A 24,248-nucleotide genomic window follows, 5' to 3' on the forward strand; every position below is an offset into this window, starting at 1 on the left:
GGTGGCTTAATTTAAATTACCCGAATCGTTGGATAGGTCGCGGCAATGAGGCACCTATCTCTTAGCCTGCACGTTCTCCCGATCTAACGCCCATGGATTTTTTCTTTTGGAGACATAAAAAGTATTGTTTATGCGACCCCAGTTGACAGTGTTGAAGAGCTACAGGAAAGAATATTCGCGGCGGCTGATGAGATTTGCAACAATCCCATAATTTTTGCTCGAGTCCGTAATAACTTTGATAAACGTGTTAAGTTATGTTTAGAAAGAAATGGCAATCATTTTGAAAATGTCTTAACTAAATTTTTTGTTTTTTCTCTTTTTGATAATAAATTATTTCTTAGTTTCGTTTTCATTGTACTTCTATTTAATAAAAGTTTCTGCGACATTCAAACAGTTATTTGTGCAACCACTGTAGAGAGTGTGTATTTGTTGTACGATGCATGAAGTTTGCAGCTCGAGATGAAGTTGAGAGCTGCAATCATGTTAAATGCAACAAATGTGCTTTTTGCACATGTTGCACGCAACATTTTTTCTACGATTGTTTTTATTTCAAATTTTATTTAACAGTATTTTACATAATATTAAAATTTTAACTGACAACTGGAAATTAATTGCGCAAATTGTCAATGTCAGACGTTAGGTATTTATGGATATGCTTAGATTAAACTTGTAATCAATATTTTTTTTTACTACTGTAAAAAAAGTTAAACTTTTGGCACAGTAGGTAGTGCAATAAGTAGTAAATTTTGCATGATCGTAGAAAAAAACACTTGTAGCATGTCCTCATATTCATCATTAGTAAAATTTGGCATAATTCTTGTTAATTTGAAACCCAAAAAGTATTTAGCTGATAACAGTGACAACTTACAGAGGAGTTAATTGTGACAACTGGCATGACAGCAGCACACTTAGTTTTTCTTTGATTGATTGCAATCATATACGGTGTGAGGTGAATAGTAATACATTTTATTTTTTATTAATAAACGAAAACTTTTAAAGGAAAATTGCTAGAGAGGTTAAAGTTTCTAAAAGAACCAGTTTATCTAATGCGTATTTTTGGATATCGATTTTTACGAAATATAAAAGTTATGGCAAAAAATGGCTTGAGGGGTGGTTATTTCAACCCATTTCGAGGGATTAAAATTTTCGAAAAATAATTGAAAACTCGTATCTGTATTAGTAAACAACCTGAACAAAATTTGTTATTTGTACCTCGTTCGGTTTTCAAATTACATCCAATTTTCATAATTTTTTTGGAAATTTTGATGGCCCATATCTCATTTTACTTAGGCGATTTTTTGCAGATCGTGTTCTTTTGAAATGTAGATTCACTGGTATCATTTATGCTGCTCCATTCAAAAACACCCTGTATATATACATACATTTTTATAATTCAAGGTATAAAATCTCCATAAAGACATTGTTGGTTACAGAATAACGTCGCGGACGGATGAAACATCCAAAGTGGATTCATCCGGAACTCATTTTATGTTGTACGGGAAATGAAATACTTATTTAATTTATAATGACTTCAAGTGAAATTGCAGTGCAGGTTGGAGTTTGAATATTCTTCAGCTCGTCTACGATTTCCCTAAGGATTTGTCCCCTAAAATTTGATTTTTATATTTTGTTTTACTAATCGATTATTATTTACATGCAATGCAGTGAATGTGATGTTTACATATTTTCATTTTAAGTTGCATTCACTAGGATCCTTCCTGGATGAAATAAAATTACAACAGATTTTACTTGTATTTATTTTTCATCCCACTTTCGATGATTTATTGTTTATATGTTCATTTTCTAATCACGATAGATGATGATCATTTAAAGTGACTTGTGTATATGCACTTTTATATTTAACATTCACGTAGATACCAGTTGATAATTTATTTACGTTCACGTCACACATATTGCAAAAAATCAAATTTTAAAAAACTCAAAATAGAGAATTTGAGAAACTGATTTAGCTTTTGTGTGTGATTTATAAGAATATTTAGGAAAGAAAGAACTTAATTATAGGAAAATTGGTGTATCGAAGCTACGTAGGTATCTGTAAGCAATAAAAATACCATCGTACATTAGAGTTGGATATCCAATATAGGTACATATTAAAAAACAATCGGCATAGTGCAACGCTCTTTGGATTATTGATGAAAGGCCATACGTTGTGTATATTATATATATAATATACGGGATGTTTCAAGTTTGATACATGTGGTGAGTATCTAAAGAAAGATCGGCCAATAAATATGGTATTTCAAATAACTTATCTGAAACCTATAAGATATTTTACCAAATTTGCCACAACATAAGTTTATATACGACGGTGCGCCCCCACATCTTACCTTAAACCCCCAAACCATTTTGAAATAGATAGATCGGTAGAAGAAATGAAACTTCTAAGGATTGGCCATCACACTCACGGGATCTCATCGTTAGATTATTTTCTAAGCGGAACTTTAAAATGGTATACCCTACATCTGTAAACACCGAAGGAGAGTTCAGTACAACTTTCTTCGACGAACTAATGTTTGTCTTGGAGATAGGGGGAGTTATTTTGAACATCTACTGTAAGTAAATTGAATTAACTTACTCCATTTCCTATTTTTCTATCGATCTTTTCATTTACATGTACCTGTCATTGGGAACCTATTGGTCTTTAATTTTTTTTTATTATTCGCTCGTGGGCACACGCTCTAAAATGTTGGAACTAGTTTAGCCAATCTTCAGTCTTGATAAATTAGGAAGCAAGGCAATAAGTTTATGAAATGAAACCTTTAAATCCAAATATCTAAAGAAACGGTTGTTCAAAGCGATATTTACTAGGTATATATTTTTTTAAGAAAAAACATCGGATAATAAGAATTTTTTATTAAAAATTTAATAAACCAGGGCACAAAAAAGCTATGTCAATTTAAATGCATGTAAGGTTGGTACTCCAGGTGGTGCCCTCTAATGATTTACAGCAAATTCGAGACCAAATTTCAATTCCTCATACCAGTTAACTCTCCTATAATTAGTTTTGTGTATTTACCACAATGAACAATGGAGTTGAAAAAAAAACTAAAATAAAATTGAATTAAATCATCATATTTTGGAATATGTGGTAGAAGGTTGTCCAGACCTTTTAGAGACACCCTTTACGAGTATAACTGGAAATTGTTTAGCTTTATGTTATAGTTGTTTATGACATTCAAAACTTATTGGCAATGATATTCATTTAATGACGGACTTTACAAAGTTGTTAAAGTTTTTCTTTATGCTAAAACTAATTAAATTAAACTTATAAATTACATTATTTTATCCTACAAATAATTTGTATAATTAAAATGTACAGAATTTTACAAAATCGTGTTTTGAAGTTGGTCAAAAAATTGCTACAATACCTTTCCAGAGAAAGTCGCGCAAATTTTGCTCATAAGAGTTTTCTGAGTGTGGAAACTATTTCTAGTCACTATTAGATACTTTATAAATTACAATTATGGAAGTGTTTCCACTTCCACATGAAATTTCTGCTGGTATAAATATCCGCTTTCCTTCCTTTTAATTAAAATCTATTTAAAGTAACGAGTGAATTACTAACTCAGAACTGAAATTAAAAGATTTTCATTTTAATACTACAAAAATATACGACGTCGGAGATGTACATTTAGGTGTTGAAGAGTTACGTAATCAGAAAGGTTTATTAAAATTTTAAGGGGACGCTCGGAAATATCAGAAGCAATTAACGGAAAGTAGAAACGGAACTGTAAGGGACGTAAAAGTTGACAAATTACGTCAATTTGGTGTGTTTTATAAGAGCAAAGGAATGTAACTTACACTTTGAACTTTGTTGGCTTGACAAATCTCGAAAGTTACTTTTAACGTTATATCTAAAGTATTTCTGAAGAATTCTAAAAGATCACATTCAGAAATTGAATTCAGTATTTACTGTGTGCCATGTAATATGGGTAAGGCGTTTGATATATAAATTATACAGAACGTCCCGATATATAACGCACATAGAATTTTAGGGTTCAAAATGTTTCGTTCAGCCGGTACACGGCATTAAAGTTGACAAAAACTTGTTTCCAAATAACCCTAAAATGCTTTGATATATTAGCACCTGTTTGCGCATATACTGATAAAAATTGTGGAAATTCACATATTATTTTTACATATTTGTAATGGTTTTTATAAACAAAAAATGTAATTGCAATGAATTACATGACATGATTTGGCTCAACCAAACAGGTGTGTCGATACCGCGTATGTGATAGTTGTTCAGTAGGCATGTTTACATTCATTTGTGTTTTAACTACCTATAATAAATGTGTAACTAAATCCTTTCGTGATCCCAGATCCTTGATCATATTATATACATCCATGGTCCGATCTCATCTTGAGTTTGCGACTTTAGTGTGGAATCCTCAATATCTTAAATATATCGAACGTTAGAAAAAGTCCAACAAAAAACTATCGATTTAATAGGCACTTGCTGCCACTAAATTATGAATCGAATTTACAGCACTATAGATTGTTAAAATTATCCTCTAAAAGACATATCGCTTATGTTCTTTTTTTGTATAAATTATTTATCGGGAATATTCAATGCAGCAACATTTTGAGTTCACTATCATTTAATATTAAACAATATACAGGGTGATTCAGAACTTATCCAAAAAAAAAATTTTGGATGTACAGGGGACCCTTACAAATACAATTTTGTAAAGAAAAAATCAAAAAGGGCAGTTCGAAAATGATATAAAAATACACTTCTGCACGGCACTGGAAACTGGTCCACTGTAAAACCTGACCTCGCACAATGCGACCGGCATGGCGATGTGATAAAAACGGACAAAAACTTTCGCAAGGAATGAAATGTAAATAGAATTTTATCGCACCTATTTTATATCGGCAAATTCAACTGTTTCTGTCCTTATTAATTAATAAAATTAATTTGTGTTTTTAAATAATAAAATCATTTGACATAAGCGAATTTACAAGAATTGTTTAAAATTTTATCCACCAACGTGTAAACACATTTGGGTCCGTTGTACTCAGTTTCAACGAAATACAGTACAGTACAAATGTTGTCTTGCTTCACCATAACACAAATGCTTCACCATAAATTAAAACGATATCCATCAACTCCGAGTTGCTATACCTACACGCAAACCATTTTTGACACTAACTACCCATTTTTGACACTAACTACTAAAAACCGTTTGTAAACACCACTATCGCAACGACGATTGCAAAATCCGATTTCAGTATTCGGAGTCGTCACGTGGCGAATGATGCTAGAGACTACAGTTGTCCAGCTATGTAGTGGTTGAATGTACTATAACTTCAATATTTTTTTCTCGGAAACTATAAGGATTTTACAATTTTTTTTTTACAATATTGATTCCATTTCTCATGCTGCATCTATTCCCAAATTTTTTGGATAAGTTGTGAATCACCCTGTATTTCGCACTCCTCAAATTTATTCTATCACTCTGCGTATGTGCTACAAATAACTTCCCATTTAGTATGTCGCAAAAATCTTATAATTTGTTTTTAAATCATATCGATATTTTCAGACTTTCTTTCAACTTGGTTAGACGCCAAGCTTGGTTTTCAATTGAATGGTTTTTCTCTTCTCTTTTTTTGTGTTTTGTTTTCTGTTCGTTTTTCTTTCCTTTTTTTCTTTTATCTTTAATCATATCATTCTATTAAAATTAGGTACCTAGATACTTATTAATATTGATTGTTTATTTATTGTATTACTATGTATATTGCAACTTGTTATTACTAATTTAATTTTAGTTTTGTACAAGCACTGTTATTATTATATTATTATCTATAGTGCACCCTTTAATTATTGTTTATCAATATGTTGGGTTGCCAAATCTCTAAATAAATAAATAAATAAATATAATGTTATAAATAAATACAGAAGTAAATAAATAATATGACTTTATAAATTATATAAATCTCTCCGTATATCTTCATTTAAAGTTACTAGGAAAATGTATGAAAAACATCAATTATAGCCATATTGAACTTTGCCTGGCTTATACACACATGCATCCAGATTGCTTACTATTTAAGGCCATTGCTCTCGAAATGGTTCAAAGATTTCACCTCAAAATGTACCTGGATGCGAGAACAAGAACTGAAAATTTTCATCCAGAAAAAGTCTCCATATATGAAAAAGGCAGTAAAACATTTCCCAGAAAATAAATGTTTTTCTTTATATGTACTACTTATTTATTTTAAAATAGATGCCGATTTTATGGAAGAAAATATATCTCATTTGTTTTAGATAAATATGTACATATTGTTTATTTAATTCATTTTCACAGTTAAAGAAATCTAAGATTAATTCAAGCTTTATTTGAGAAGATGAAAACGTATTTGGTAGCTCATTTTTAAATTTAAGCACTGAAAGATTAATATCACTAAGAAAAGATCTGTAAAATTAAATATATACTTTGTTCTTTAAATAAGTACGCAGCTTTTTTACAAGGATTGCTTTATACCTACATATTTTTAATTTTTACTCTTTGAAAATAATTGAACACATACATATACAGGGTGATTCACAACTTATCCAAAAAAATTTGAGAATAGATGTGGTGTGAGAAATGGAGTCAATATCATATTTTTGTTTTTGTAAAATCCTTATAATTTCCGAGAAAAAAATTATTGAATATGTAGTATATTCAACCATTATATAGCTGGAATACTGAAATCCGATTTTACAATCGTCGTCGTTGCGATAGTGTTTACTATGGTAGTGTTTACAATAGTCTTTTAGTAGTTAGTGTAAAAAATGGTTTGCGTGTAAGCAACTCAGAGTTGATGGATATCGTTTTAATTTATGGTGAAGCAAGACAACATTTGTGTTTACACGTCTGTGGACAAAATTTTAAGGGCACGGTTTTATTTGAGTGAGGATGTGCACGTCAGATAGATCAAGGTAGGCTGCATCCGAAAGGAAAAAAAACAATGTGAAACGAAATCAAATTATGAATTAGTTTTTTTTAATAAAATGGAGGTTTTAGTAACTTATTCAAATTTCAAAATGTACAAGATGTTTTTAAGCTACTTAATAATTTCAGGAGGTTAGTTTTTGGATTATTTTGGGACAAAGGGTCTTAATGAATAATGAATCTGAAATCATCATTGTATTTCTTCAAGTGTCTTTGAAGATGTTGATGATTTGTAATTGTGGTCTTCGAATTATTAGAGACTCTTGTATAGGTATACAATGTACCTACTTAATAAATTTCAAATGTTTTGAAAATTATTTAGAAAATATTAAATGTAATTAATACATTTTTTGAAACCTCTACATCTACAACTTATATCTCGGAAAGGAAGCGTTTTCGAACTCATCTTCGTTGAACCTTTCTTAATTTGATGAAACCTGTGCTTACACATTTTAAGTCATTTTTCAACACAACTGTTTTTTTGGGAATTAAATATCAAAAATACAGTCATTTTTATAACCATATTAAGATTTCACTAACTAAATAAATCTTTTTGGAATTTTGCATAAATTTTATTAAACACATTTCTTTCCCCTATTTATTCGGTATTCCGTAGGTGTGGATCAAACTCAGAGAGCTTCACTTCAAAGAAATAAAACGTGAAATAAGAAACGTAAAACACGTTAAAAAAGAATTTAATAAACGTTTTGTTTATATGAGCTGAAGTAAAATTCTAAGCTTGATGCGACCGATTTCGATTTCTTTGAGATTCGACACCAGCAAACATTTTCACTAAATTATTCTTAAAACGATTGCAACTTTCAAGAAAAATAAGTTTTTTAAAAAAATAATGATTGATAATGTTTTTTTATATATTGAACCACTTTGAAATATATTTAAAAGTAATCTCAATGTTGCTACAAATTAAAAAAAAAAATAAAATACGAAAAACTTGACAACTGGATTGTACTCCAGAAATTCTTATACAATAACGATTTCAAGTTTTTTTAAGTTATTTATTTATTTATGGTATTTATTTATTTACTTATAAATATAAATATAAAAAATATAGAAAATATTACAAACTTACAAATAATACAAATATAAAGAACAAGTCAAAAACTTAACAAAAATATGTGACTGACATGGTTACTTAAGTAATGCACTTTTTGTATTATTAAATGAACAATAAAAAAGGTCGGTATTATTTTCTATCTCAGTATACTTGAAAATAATCTGATACAACGGTGATGCTCCAAGGATGTTACAACATGCTGTAGGTACACTAAAAACGTTATTGCTTCTAGTTGAGATTGGTGGTACCTGATATGAATATTATTCAAAATGCCTGGACATATTATGAAGAACCTTATACAAAAACGTGATTTGAGAAACAGATCTTCTTTTAGAAAGGACATAAGTCAAGTCATAAACTGTAACTACATAAGCTATTACGACAATCACTTAGTCAATCAATATTTCAGCCATCCAAACAAACTTTATTTGTTTTGTGATTCTAAATAAAGTTGGCAAACTTGTTACATAAATATGTACTAAATTATGGTGTACCTACTCACCTTCAAAATGCTTCCTCTGGGAAATTATGTACCTGCTACTGGTTGTGCTCTTCATAACAATTACTGTGAAGCAGATTTTGCGGTACAATCTTCAGAACTGATGTACCATTTCTAATGCAACTAATGTTATGAAAATATCTTTATATTCTATTTTTCATCTCAAAAGATTACATCAATGGAGAAGGCGATTAAACAATGTTACTTACGTACTTATGGTCACTCAAGTATTTTTAAACAGTTTTTAATTATTTTCTAATGGTAATCTTAAAAGTTCCAGTGTAAGTTCGAAAATACTAAAAAGGATGCTACCAATATATTCTATTGACAATAATTCCTGAATCCATCATTACAATAATGTAGAATTTTGATAGATAAACAAAAAATTGTGACGAAACGCGTTCATATTTATCGAATCCATTCCTCAATAACCTTTTCCAGTTGTTGAAGATAGGTAGCACTACTTCGAAGCCAATTATAATTTTAACAACAGGTATGTAATATAAGAAATAGTTTCATGAACGTTATAACAGATAATTTCAACTCAGCTTGCCACTGCTGCTTTTTGATAAATCTTAACTATATCTACAATTCAGGTATTAAATGAATCTTTTCGTAGAGAAATTTCCAATTTTCGTACACTAAAACGAACGGAATTGGAATTGCTCAATTAATATCAGTAAGCCAGAAGTCACCTCAAATTACTCGGTGGTGAAACATGCCATATGTGATATGTTGGAGTAAATTCCAATATTCGATTTGTAATTAAAATTTATCTTTCCCTCGCATATAAGAAAGGTAGACAAGATATATCGGTGGAAGTCCACAGGGCTCTAAGTCACAATAAAGTTCGCATCGAATTTCAATTGGTTTGCTAACCGGCCCCGTCTCTGAGCAGTAACCAGCTTCCTCGAATACCCCGAGAATGCAAAGAATGTGAAATATTAAGGCAGGTATATGCCCTCAGTTACATTTATATTTAAATGAATCCTTATTTTATTAAACCTTATAGCCAGTAGATCGGATAGCATTGTGCCTTTAAGGTCAGTGCATGCGTTTAAATTAAAATGTAAAATTTTAAATTATTATATTTTAACGTACCTATTGATTTTTTTGAATTATAAATAAAATTAAAATTATTGACAAAAATTTTGAAAATATATTGTCAAACATTTCTATATTAGTGAACAATCATATTATAATAATAAGTTATTAACTGATCTTTATTTTGCTAGAACAATTTTTATTGAATTTATTGAATTTTATAGAGTTGATATTTGTTTTTTAAATATTTCCAGAAAATCTCTAAAACTAACAGGAAAATTATTATAACAAATTACAGAATTCTTATTAGCTCTGTCGACGAAATTCATTGGTCCAACTTTACTAAAATTAACATCTCAACTGCAACTAAGTTCTTCACTTTACAGGGTCAATGTAAACATTGTATGGAGTTACAGATTTTGACTAACGTTTAAGACACAGGAGGTTCACTCAAATTGGGTTCATATTCAGTTGCACTAAGAGCCGCCCATCTGAAATCGAGTCCAAATTTTACGAGATATAAATCACCAAAGTCGGTCGGAAGATACATTTTGAGGGTAATTCTAGTCGGTCTTACAGTCACACTTTTAAAATTCCTTCCAATCGTGTTAGATGCGATCTACTATTCTTGACTTTTTATCATTATTTGGTTTGTTTCAATCGATTGATGAGTTCTAAAGTTATGAGCAGAAACATTGTTTCATATTTTCCCTCAATTTATCATAAAATTATTATGTTTGATATAAGAACGATGTTTTCCAAGGCTTTGGTATATATGCATCATTTGTACATGTAGCAAAGTGTGTAGACCAAAATAAAGAGGCAGGTTAGCAAGAGATTGAGAGAACTTGTGTTATTTGTCATTTAAACTGTGTTAAAGAGAACCTAGAGAAATCAGCAGCACTGGGCAGAGATATGTAATATCAGAATTTAAAGTAGGAGAGGGCAGACTTTTTCCAGGACTCTTCAGAAAAGTTAAAAAAGTCTAGGAAAGTGCAAACTTAATTCATCAATTTCAGTGTTGCTTCTGAAGAAGAGAACGGTACATAACCGACAGATGGATCAAAACTTATCTGCGAGTTTCAGTTGCGTATACCTGTAGTTAAATTGCTCTTATATGAAATATGTAACACGAAATCGTCACTAAACAGCTATATTTATCAGACCCAAGTAAAATTCGTTCGCATAAGTATTTAGTAACATTTAGTACATAAGTAATTTTTGTAATGCGGACAAGATGAGTTTGGTCGAATTAGAAACGCTGAGAAATCTGTTGAATCAGTTCGGAAATTGTTCAACGGAAATATGAGCACATTAGACTAATTTTATAGTTTCAGAACTGGAACAAAATAAACATTGTTAAAATATTATAAGCACAACATCTTGGAGGATAAGCAAAAACAAAACCTTACTTCTTTGTGTGGAAATCAAATGCTTAATCAGGATTTTTCAGAATTCCTTCAGAATTCGAGAGCCAAAACCGAAAGGCATGGATGAACAGTTTGAAAAAGATATAACTCAGGTTTTATTGTTCAGTCTTCCATGTCAGCACTCCAAGCTAATAGTGCAAGAATGAAACAAATAATAGAGTTTTTTTACAAATATAATACCTACGCCAAAATAAACCAGCAAGCACCTAAACACTTTTGACTGAATTCCCTCAGTAATAATGGGTTACGAGTTTTGCCATCAGAACCATCCAATAAAGGTAGACACAAAATAATATAAAAGCAAACAATATGTGAAGAGGGGAGTTTTAAAAATAATAAGGAGCAAAACTACGCATGTATTTATCTTATCTGATTGAGTTTATTTGCGAAAATCAACTTTTATTCTGTTACTCTCCGTAGGTTAGTTTAAAACTACAATAAATTTCTAGTATTTATACATTCAAAATTGGTTAAGTGAAAATTGGTTAAACTAAAAGTGATTTGTTGATTGTTTCAGCTACTATCTATGTCTTAACAGGAAAAAATATAATTAATTAAATTTAAAATAGGCAAAAAAATGTTAATTAGGTATACATTTTTCTGAACTAATCACAAAATGTTAAATAAAACATTTATAAAAATGTACCTAGAGCATAAATTAATAAATATGTAGGTACATAAAATTTCAGTTGAACTTAGACGAGCACAGTCGTTAAACAAAACAGAATTTTATTCCGGACTTCATTTTATTAATCTACTTAGTCGTAAACACTACAGCAATTCCCTTCAGGTTCACAAAAACTCAACTGTTTAGGTACATTTGTTGAGAAAATAAGAACTTCATTATCCTCTAGTTGCAATTAGTTTAACACAGCTGTGAATGCAACTCCAGGAATCTGCATATAAGCACTCTCCTATAATCCGTCTAATTTCATACTATAGTGAAACTATTTGCTTCCCAAATGTTCGATTAATGTACTAATGTGAATAATGAACCATAGCCACTTATTACTAATAATCCGAGATTTGTAAATGATTTCATCAGCTTTGGGGGTGTTTGCAGTAGGTACCTAAGTATTTTGCATATTCCTACCTCCATAATTTGAAATTTATTCTCGATGTGTTATGATTAGGTTTATTTATTTATTTATTTATATAACAGAGTATACTCAACAGGCATAGCCCAATTACAGAGTATATGAGAAACGAAATACAGAGTATGTAACAACATTAAAGTTAACAAGTATAAGATATAAACTTACTACTAGCATTGAATGCATCACAATGATTTTGTATGTTGTTGTAAATTGTACATAATCTAAATAGTGGAGAATTTAAGTGGTAATTTGTGGTAGCTGTTGGTAAGTGAAAAGTCCTATAAATTCTAGTAGGGTATCAAGGTACATTCAATTGTAATAAAGAAAGATAGAAAGATAATTGTAAGAAACTTACAATTATCCACTATACCGTGTATAATTTTCTACGACTTTCAAGCAATTTAAGATCATACTTTTCCCTTAACATTGACTTTTCTTGAATATAATCGTAAATTATATTCTTTTTATAAGACAAATAACTTAAAGCCTTATTTTGCACTTATTCTAAATGTGGCCTAAATACGATATACGAGGTGTGACAATTAAGTAATGAGACTGATCCCATAAAAACCGTATATTTAAAAATTATTCTACAACTCTGCCATCCCCTTCAAAGTAGTCCCCTTGGGCAGCTATACAACGATTCCAGCGCGTTTTCCACGCTTCGTAACATTTCTGGAACGCTTCGACTGGGATGTCCGCGAGTACCCTCGTCACGGTCTCTTGGATGTCCGTAATCGACTCAAAGTGGGTTCCTTTGACCACCGATTTTGCTCACAGGGTGACATATCGGGCGAATAAGGCGGTTGTTGCAACACGGTGATTCCTTTAGAGGCCAAATACTGGGACACGCTGAGGGCGGTATGGCACGGCGCGTTGTCGTGATGAAGGATCCAGTTGTTTGCGATGTCTGGGCGCACCCTGTTGACTCGTTTTCGCAATCTTTCGAGTACTTCGCGATAGTAGACTTGATTTACGGTTTGCCCCGGTGGAACAAATTCTTTGTGGACGATTCCACGGCTATCAAAAAGGTAATGATCATCGTTTTCACCTTCGACTTACTCATGCGAGCTTTTTTCGGACGGGGGGAGTGCGGAGACAACCATTGTGAGCTTTGCCGTTTGGTTTCCGGGTCGTATTGGAAAAAACAGCTCTCATCGCCTGTAATAACTCGATCAAGCAGCGTGGGATCGTTTTCCACTTGCTCCAAACAGTCTTCTGCGACGGTCATTCGATGCCACTTTTGCTCCTCATATAGTTTCTTTGGAACCATCTTTGCACACAACTTTTTCATCCCTGTTTCACGATTCATACCCAGTTTCGAGGCCAACATTCGAACTGTTAAACGCACACTCGCTGCACATTCGGGTCAGTCCGTACCTCGACTGGTCTCCCGCTCCGCGCCTGGTCTTCCACGCTTTCACACCCCTCCTTAAACTCTTTATGCCATCGAAACAGCTGGGCACGACTGAGAGCACTATCACCATGCACTTTTACGATTTTAGCGTACATTTCCGAAGCTGTTTCGCCCAATCTGGCGCAAAATTTTATCGCGACGCGTTGCTCTAGATTTTGCTTCTCCATTTTCATGACGAGCACCACCAACACACGTCTACTAAACACGACACAGCAGGCGAACTGAACAAGCTAGAGCGATGGTAAAAATATCAAGGGAAAGGGAAGGATGCCGGGGACGGGGAAAGGAAGTTTCAAGGTCGCAGGATTACCACAAGCGCGGCAATAAAATCAGTCTCGTTACTTAATTGTCACACCTCGTATACTCGTACAGTTGCCTTAAGGCACTTATTATTAGTAAATACTTCGGTATTGCGTATAACAAAACCATACATTTTCATGGCTGTATTTGTCTTAGAATATATATGATCCTTGAACGTAAGCTGCGAATCAAAGACAATATATTTTATTTTCAACGTTTACCTTATTATAAGAATTCATAATCAAATATATATATTTTAGACAATATAAGTATTAAATAAGATGTAAGTAACTTCTAATGCCACGTTATTTATTTTCTAATCAACTGAGAATGAATGACTATGCCTATTACATCCTTGGTGTCTCACAATAGAGTGCAGAAACTTTAAGAGTGTAAAAATAAGAAAACTCATTCATTCACATTATTATTATTCTTGTAAAATAAATGGATAACTTAAAAATATATTAATGATGATAAATAAACTTCTGTCAAAATCATTTGTTTGTTCCGCGTGTCTCGTCCATAGCCACTGTGACCGTCATATTTCAAAAATAGTTTTAAACTGAAATATGTCGAAAAGTCCTGAATCAACCAGTAACATATTATGTATTTTTAAAAAGAGAAAAAATTTAACGAAGCTAAGAATGCGCTAATATATAGGGTGTTCAATTTAAAAAAAAATATTTAATTTAGTGATTTCCACTATTCAGTTGTTTTTTCTAATACTGTATTATAAAAATTCTTAAAAAAGCTAAAACTTTTGTATTAAAAACTTTTTGTAATTTCAATAATAAACTCACAATAAGTTGTCAGATTATAGTGTCTAACCCTGTACAAATATTTTTGTACACTTTGAGATTTACTTCACTTTTGTGGTATTCTAAAATGCATTTGGAACTATTTCCTTTTTTTGCATATACTCTACAATGTGACGTTTTGTAATATATTTAAGCTGCTAAATATTTTAAACTTTTGTGTGGGAATTAACGAAGTTAAGGCTGCCATTCAAATGAATATAAATTATGACCGAAACAAAATGTCACGATGTATAAAACAACGGATGCAGTATTAACGTACATGAAAACGTGAAATTATAATAGATAACTAACTAAAAGTTACAAAACAAAGTTTGAATTTAATTAAACGCCAGACTTCAAAATTCTAATCCGTAAACGATGTATGTGAGTACATTAATTTTGTCAAATACCTAATATAACCACAGTAGTTATTAACAAATAACAATTTTAATATCTATTTAATATTTTGCGGTTGGCAAAATATTGCAGCCACTCAATATATATAACAACCGATTAATTATTCCGAAAGAACCAAATGCCAATATATATTTTATTTGGCATCAGTTACCACAATGTCGATTCGGAAATATTATGTAGGTGTAAAATTTAGTTTTTGCGTTTATATACAATTATTTTTGACTAAAATAAACCTTTCTATATCGTCCCCACGCAAACAAAATTGCTTAGCTGTTTAAATCCTGCTCATTGCTAACGAAAAAAATGTCTTGTAAAAAATTATTTGTGTGATCTTTCATTTTGTGCTAACTGGCAAACCTTCAAAACTTAAACTGTCTAGAAAAGAAGTCCAAATCATCAACTGAAGAAAAACGAAGAAATTACTGTACTCTAGAATACTAGATCATGTGATAATGATATATTTGACGGGACGGAACGTCGTTATTTACAAAAAATTCCAATTTAAAAATCTGTCGAAGAGTTTCATCGAAGGCTCATTCTTAAAATATTATATGAACAAAGCAACAGCTATGGATTCGTCATTGCTCATCAACTCTGATAAAATGATATGTGGACGATATATTTATTATCTGGTCCCACAAATATAACACATAGAAGGATTCTTGGACCACATAAGTAGAATAGATCTGGACATCAGCTTCGCCATTGAGATGGAACAACCGTTTACATAAACCAAACTCACAAGGATTGATATCTGAACGCGGAATCTCTTTACCGCCCAGTTCAGCATTACCAATATCTTGGTTATTTATTTATGAAAATCCCATAAATTATAGGTACATCATTTTAAAAACATTTCCCTTTTCTTCTAATGAGGCAAACATTCAATATGATGTTAATAACGAAAACAAAAGTTATCTAATTATCAGCATACATTTTTAGAGATACGTTAATATTGATAACAAAAATCAATTCTTTACATAATTTTATATCCGACTATACATTTTTATCCTAAAATTTTGAAAATCAAGTGAAATACTACGCGTATTAAAAAGAAATAGCGAAAAATCGATTTCCTTCGTATATCTTCGGAACTATTCGGATTTTTTTTAATTTAAAAAAGAATCCGTGATCGGCATACATATTCTGTAAATTTTTTCTCAATAATCTATTTCTATATTCCTTAAAATAAGAAAGATACCTACCTACTGGACAGTTAAAAACTTGTAACCCTGTATGTAAACAAAATTACGGTACTACTTAATACAATCTAAATATCATTAAAGTACTGTTTCCCAAAAATAATTTCTGAGTTGTCAGTTGTCACCAAAGAAGAAAAATAAAATAGTAGGTGCAAAATAATTTGAATTAGAAGCGATAATAAGTATTTATGTGAAAAAGTATGGCTATTAAATAATATTACGAACATCTTCTTTTGACTTATGATGTACAACAGCAGAGGACATGATTGCCTACCTATATAAATGGAAGCTGAAGGAAATAAAGTTATGGAAATTTTGCTCTTACGATTCACAGCAAATCATAGGAATGACTCTAAATCTTCGGAATATGAATCATATAAATACTGAATTTCATTTCAAATTCTACAACTAGAAAACGTTCATGGATTTAACGGGAATATACGAGTAGCATACACACACCAAGGAACAAAAATAAAATTCGAGGTATATCTTCTCACGAACAATAAGTATTAGCTAATTAATTTTGGATTAAATATTACGTTCTTCCTCTATACAACTATAATATATTCCTCTTTTGAAAATATAAAATTTGTGTTAATATTTATATGTATTAGTTTTTTTTGTAAGTAAATATAATTCATAAGAATAAAAATATTAGTCTTCATTTTTATTTCGTTAAAATCAGAATTAATAATATTAACTTCACCATCCGAATCATGATCATGTTGAAAGTTTATAACACCTAATTTGGTCGATAGCTAAGTCACGTACGGGTTCTGTTTAAATTATTTTGGCATGCTGACAGCCAGTATTCCATTCTTGTGCTGTAAATGTGTCTAAAAATTCATAGCTACGTTTTTCTATGCCTTTCAAAGTGAAAGTGTCATTTTTACTAACAACACATTGTTTGAGTGACGCCTAAACAAGGTCAATATGGTTCAGGTCACAGTGGTATGGTGGTAATCTCAGAATAGTATGTATGACCTTCATTCTGTAAAATTTTACTAACTGTATTTTAAATGTTGGATTATGCATTTCCATAATTTTGTATAACTCTACTTTTAACATTTTATCCACAAATTGATTTTCTTTGTCTCGTAACCAATGCTTCACTTCATCCTTTAGTCATGCGGATGTGAGGCATTTTGCAGTCTGCACATTGTGATACGGTGTATTATCAATCACTAATAAAGAATATGGCGGCAAATTTAACATAACTTTCGTTAGTAACAATTTTTTGTAATTTGGTAGTGCATGGCAGCATGATAGCCCTATGGCTTAGTTTTTGACGTTTTACATTTAGTACAAAACCATTTCCTGATCCAGTATGTACTATAATCAGACGTTGTCCTTTTGATGGTCTCACCATACCAAGAATTTTCAGGAGTGTGATAAGAATAAACGAATTTTTCTTATGCTATGTTCCACTAATAATCGCCAGTTGTTTTGCGCCAACGGAATCCTATGGTGTGCAAAAGCTTACGCAAACTTTCCCTGTCGCTTCGTAAAACTTTCTATGGATATGTGTGTAGATGTAATTTTTTCTTTAACAGACCAATTTTGAATGTTTCTCGGTAGCACTACACAATCGAGGTAATCCAAATTTGCTTTTGGCGATTTTTCATATTTATTATGGTGAGTACAGAACAATTTGCTGTAATTTTTAATTGCCTCAAAATATTTTTGTAAAACGCATGCTGTACTACACTGTAAAAAAATCGATGTGAGTGAAATTATTGAGTACATTTTCAATAAATATTGGGCATTTTGATCATTTTACTCATTTGTAATTATATTTAGACTAAAACTAAATACTTTCACTCAAATATAGGTACTCCTTAAAGAAATTCTTCACGTAAACTCATTTGGTACACTTGTACCTAAATCAGAGTACCTAAATGCCCTCATTACTGAGTGATCCTACCCTCTTTCATATCCAGATGCATCGTCTTTGTCTGTTTCCATCGTCCCATTAGGTTATCTCGTGACCGTAGTGTGGTGGATGACAGTATGGCGTATGGTGTGCTTTGAGTATCCGTTTATTTGGTTATTCTAGTGAAAATTGTATTTAAATGCAGTGATTTAATTACGACAATTAAAGACAATATATTAAGTCTTGATTAATATTTGGTTAAATAAACGGATAGTTAAATTGTTATCTATAATTACGTATTTGTAACGTACAATATAGATTATGGCAATTTATTCGTCCGATCAGTTCACAAATTCCTTTAATTGTGACCTAAAATATTGTCTCTAAAACATATCTGTGGAAAAACCACTGTGGCAGCTTAGTAGTTTATGACGTTAATATAATGATATTTAAATTAAAATTTAAAGAGAACATAAACCAAGTCTGAGTAAAAAATGACTCAATAATAGTTACATTTAAATCATATTTGAGAGAAAGTCAACTCTAAATTGGTTTTATATACTCAGAATTTAGTCAAAAGTCACTCAATTGACAGTTAGCAATAACTCGGATTTGAATAAAACTCACTCATTTCTGCTGCAATAGTTTCACTTATACCAATAGAGTGAAAATTTCAAAATTGTGTGAAATGTTTTTACAGTGTAGTAAATATTTATGATAATTTGTGTTTTATGTATTTAATAGTGTCGAAGAAAGAAAAATACTCGTTATTGATCTTTCTCTTGTCTTTGAAAAGTAAAGTACAAAGAATACAGCGACACAAATGCAAGCGTAATCAAGTGTACGATGTTCACGTCGAAAACATATGCACAGTGACCTAGAATGCAAATCAAGATTGTTGTAAAAAAATAAATTCCATAAAATTATACAAATGTAATTGACTGAAAACGAATAAACAATTCAGTTCTTATTTGTGCAAATTGTAATGAACTGGTTCATTTGAGCGTGATATATTTAGGGTAAGATTTTACACTCATCTAAATAAAATTAACTATTAAAAGTAACGTCCTTGGGTCAGGATTAAATGTTAATTTAACAGAAAATAAATTGAAAATGATTTCCAGACTACCTTAATAATAGAATGTACCATAAAGCTATAGGTCAATAATTGATAAATTTTAATGGCTAACAAAAGTCAAACTGCTTTATTTAAAAAACAAATGTTTATTACTCTCATGAGTAACGATAAATATAAACTACTCCGTAAAATGTTCTCAGTTATTTTGATTTTGTAGGAAATCAAGAGACCAACTTAGTGTTGTGTAGTATTGCCGTTGTTACACAGAACTCTTACATTTTAATTTTATATACGAAATAGAAAGAAAAAGTCAAATAAATAATCACGTCATTCACAAAAATACTTATAGCTTCTTCCTCAACCTAACATCCGTATCTTACAACAGTTTCCCGCAATACAATCTATGTTCTGTTATTTATATCCAGCCTATAAACTCAATGCAAAATTATTCACATGACTTTTGAAACAAGCGTTGTGGTTAACAGTGTTTTGAAAACTGTTAAAAAAATGTGTTTCTTAGTAACTGGATTTTTGAAATATCTCATTTTTAAATAATTCGGTAAGCGTTTATTTGCTAAATTTATTTATTGAGTAATGTAACTTAGTTTCTCTTTAAATAACGTAATTGTGATGTTTACAGTAATAGGTACTTAATATTACTGTATAATTAAATTTTAATTCCATCTTAAAATCAATTCCTACGTTTTCAGTTAGAATCTCCCTATGCATTATAGTTAGATTTAAACTATAGCGTGGAATTAAAATATTGAGATCTTTTTCAAAATAATTTTCTTTACATATACTTAACTTGACAAACTCGCAGTTCGTTGGTCCGCATGCTGGATTATCTTTTACATGCACTGCGGTTTTCAAAATATACAGGACCTTAATTACGTTCCAGAGATAAATTAATTTTGCCACAACGTTGACTCACCCTGTAATATTACTTATACACATTCATATTTGTAATTTTTAAAAACGACTTCCTCTGGACGCATCTACATTGGGAATTATACATACTTTATATACATAGTCTTCAGGTCTAATAAATGCAGAAAATGGGCTGGCGGATTACAAAGCGTTCGAATGTTTAAGCGAAACAGCTAAGTATTTTTTAGCCGTACTGTCATTTTAAAATGACAAACAATAAGTCACACAATAAGGTATGCGTACTGAACACAATACTAAAAACTTATATACAGTTTATTAAACATAGTGAAAATGTAAACAATATTAAAAATACTAAATACCCTAACATTTGGAAGCAATTATTCTTATTTATTTATTAACAAATAAATAATTAATATTTAAAATGTAAAAAAAATATCTTTCTCTCTCATGTGTCTAAGTAAAAAGTTATATTTTTGTTGCTCACTATTAAAAACATAGTAAAAGCTAGGTTAGTGACCGAATATGGTAGATCAAGATTCACTTTCGATAAACCTTTGTAGGTCAGCGGTCAGGAGCGGTCCGAAAAGGGGTTTAAATAATGATTAGAAAATATTTTTTCAGCGTAAATAAGCAATTTTAATTTTTTTAATAGCGTATTCGTATTCTACTTGTCCCTTAATATTAATGACATTATGACCGAATCACGCTGTATATATTATAAAATTCACTCTGTATTATCAAATTTACAAATTATTGCCATTTTGTGGAGAAAAAAGTTTATTAATTGTATCCACATTTTCTTTTCTTTTAAATCTGTTGGGGAAACTTGAACGTGTGGTGACTATAATTAGTATGGGTGTGACATTAGAGAGAAAAAAGGGAGACTTATAGCACCGTATGCTACCAAAGAAATAAAAGTATGACGTTTTTTGCAAGCGGTCGCCTTTAAATATGACAAACGAACGAAATAACATCACTGTTTATTTCGCTTGTAATTAAGTGTTATTTGCCTTTTTTATATAAACGTGAAATGTATGAGTAGAGCTTGGGAGACCCTTTCTTAACAGAGCCGTACTCAGTTCACTATTTCAATTATCATTTCAGTCTTTTACCAGATTGTTCCGACTGTTTCTTGGTTTTAATTTACAAGCCTGCATAAACCACTGTGAATTTAAATATTTGTATACACCAGGTTTTCCAATTCGTTAATATACAAGCTATTAACATAATAAGTAAAAATAAATGAATTTCAATTTTTTTTTTAATAAACTCTAATATGGCGCATATTTGATAAATACAAATAACTTTCTCTAAATTGCATATCTACTATGTTACGAGGCCAAATTGCAAGCAACATTTTGTGTGAATACATTAATTATTTACATTTACTGAGCCCGGTTCTGTTAACAGCCACATTTCCCCGACGTGTGCCTACTTATAAATATTCGAGACAATTTCAGTATAATTTAATTGAAAACATGACATTTTCCACAATAGCAATTTTTTTATTTCCTGTGTTCTTCAATTTAAACGTTTCATTTGAAAATTAAATAATAATAATTTGTCGAAAACATACTTAGAATAATAATCAGTATCTGGAAAAACATGTCATGTTATTCAAAGAAATAACAAACATTTTGAGAATAGCAAGGAATTCAGTAATAAGAAAATTAAATGAGATTTCATTCTTTAAATTTAAATAATTATTATTTTCAATGATGATAAATGAATAAATACTGTTTGGGTTTGCGCAACCATGAGTTTTCCTCAGTACGAGACACTTAAGCAAAACTAAGTTTATAATATCGCCCTTAATGGATCCCTTTTGGCGCAAAGGGCGAATTATTTCAAATTTCTATTTACTTACAATGTGGCAGAAATATCTAATTAAATAAAAAAAAAATAGTTTTAATGAACTGATATACGTACCTACTTCCAACAAATATAAATAATTAAAAACTCAATTCCTTGGAAGTCCCAATTAAAAGTAAGAAATTACAAGAAGCAAAGTCGCAGCGAAAAATCATTTCCGCATTATTATAAAACTTTCAGAATAAAAAAATCTATTAAGTATCAAACTTGCGCAGAAATGATTAACTACCGCATTCATCGATAGAGGTTCATAAAAAGTTAATTAAAAGAAAAGAGTTTTTAGAATTACTTTCCGAATAGATCGAGAGAAGAAGGAACGAGGAACTCGTTCTTTACAGTCTTCACTGGAAAACTAATTACGTTGTGAGTGCGGCCAAGTTATACAGCAATTTATATACTTCTCCACGGCACTTGTAAAATTCAATACAATTGAAATAAGTAAAATGTGAACGAAACGTTTTCGATTACATGTGATAAGTTGAGGCTGTGAATCGAGCCGCGTGACAAGCTTTTCACTTTGGAAAAGTGTTATGTGACCGACAACAAAAAGTATGTGTTAGATATCAACCAGAAACTTTACAATACTGTCGAGAGTAGGTAGAAACTATCTCTAAACAGTCTTGCTTTATTATTTATTGATCGTTGGGAAATATTTCTTTACAAAGAGTAAAAACTACTAGGTATGTATAAAAATATTCAAAACTCACTACAAAACTTTTCTGAAATGTTAAAATTAGATGAAACTTTATCCCATTTTTCATTTTAAACATTCATTTTTAATTTTTATTCTACATAGAGGGTGATTTTGAATAGAGTAGCACAAACGCTACCAGTGCATCTAGATGAAAAAATAAGGCGAATAAACTAAATATACCTTAGACAAAAGTTGCACTCCTGAGGAATTACAGGGTCTTGAATGTTGTAGAGCCAACCAATATTTCCTTCAATTTATCTTGAACGATGTGGCATAAATCATTTATATTTGGTACAGACATTTGTCCAGTGCGGACACATACTTTCTATTAATATTGTTTAAATATCCACCAGAGGCGCTGTTGTCGGCTACATGCAACATATTAGTCCGAAGAATTTTTCACCCTATATGAAAATACATACCTATCTTATTTACGTTTTCGGACGTAACAACTAAAAACAAATATTTTTCCTCTCTTGCATTTTTTTCGATAAACGTGATAGTTTTTTAGATAATTTACGAAAAACAAACTTCGGAAATTTTACAGCGCCAATGGTTGCAGTAACAAACACATCAATACACCATTTTGTAATAGCAAAAAAAACGCCCTTCTCGTAAAATAATTTTAATAAATTTATTTAGGAGTATTCTTTATGTAACTAATAAAATTATTTTAAGTGTCTAATTTAAGTAATAATATCTAATGTAATACTACAACATAACGTTATTTTAATGTAAAAATTTTATAAAGAATATTTTGAAAGTAGTTCCCACTTTCCTTTGAACACAATCTAACACGATTTGTTTGAGGATTTCCTGCTTAAATTGATAAGCATGGGAATACTTCGCCAACAACATAGTTGCTCCTGGTAAATCGGAAACAAATTTGCTGAGTAAACAATTTGCTATTTTTGTGTTGATGTGTCAGTGTCATCAACGGTTTCAAATAATAGTTGTTTAATTATGGCAAATTTTACCAACAATGAGTATGTTGATACGCTCCAAGTATTTTTTGAATGTCACAAAAATTGTGCTGCCTCAGCAAGATTGTACCATGAGAGATATACAAATCGCCGGGTTCCCCACAGGCAAACTTTTTCAGCTGTGGAAAGAAGGTTGCGAGAAACTGGGGAAATTCAACCTAAGCATGAGGATAATGGACAAAGACGATATATCAGAAATGTAAACCTTGAAGAAGCTATACTTATCAATTTAAGCAGGAAATCCTCAAACAAATCGTGTTAGATTGTGTTCAAAGGAAAGTGGGAACTACTTTCAAAATATTCTTTATAAAATTTTTATTTTAAAATAACGTTATGTTGTAGTATTACATTCGAGATTACAGTAGGTAGTATTAAATTAGATATTATTACTTAAATTAGACACTTAAAATAATTTTATTTGTCACATAAATAATACTCCTAAATAAATTTATTAAAATTACTTTACGAGAAAGGCTTTTTTTTGCTATTACAGAATGGTGTGTTGATGTGTTTGTTATTAATGCAACCATTGGCGCTGTAAAATTTCCGATGTTTGTTTTTCGTAAATTATTTAAACAAACTATCGTGTTTATCGAAAAAATGAAAGAGAGAAAAAA

General features: G+C 30.8%; 1 protein-coding gene across 1 annotated transcript in view; it reads left to right on the forward strand.

Annotated features, from left to right (window-relative positions):
* The window catches only part of LOC111691493, a 28,685-nt gene extending 4,851 nt beyond the window's left edge, over positions 1–23,834 (forward strand). Inside the window, exon 2 of the mRNA XM_023454438.1 lies at positions 23,691–23,834. Within this exon, the coding sequence (XP_023310206.1) occupies positions 23,691–23,834 (144 nt within the window). The remainder of the gene's footprint in view (positions 1–23,690) is intronic.
* Positions 23,835–24,248: the final 414 nt, after the last annotated feature.

Source organism: Anoplophora glabripennis, unplaced genomic scaffold, assembly GCF_000390285.2.
Source record: "Anoplophora glabripennis isolate ALB-LARVAE unplaced genomic scaffold, Agla_2.0 scaffold235, whole genome shotgun sequence".
Classification (NCBI taxonomy): domain Eukaryota; kingdom Metazoa; phylum Arthropoda; class Insecta; order Coleoptera; family Cerambycidae; genus Anoplophora; species Anoplophora glabripennis.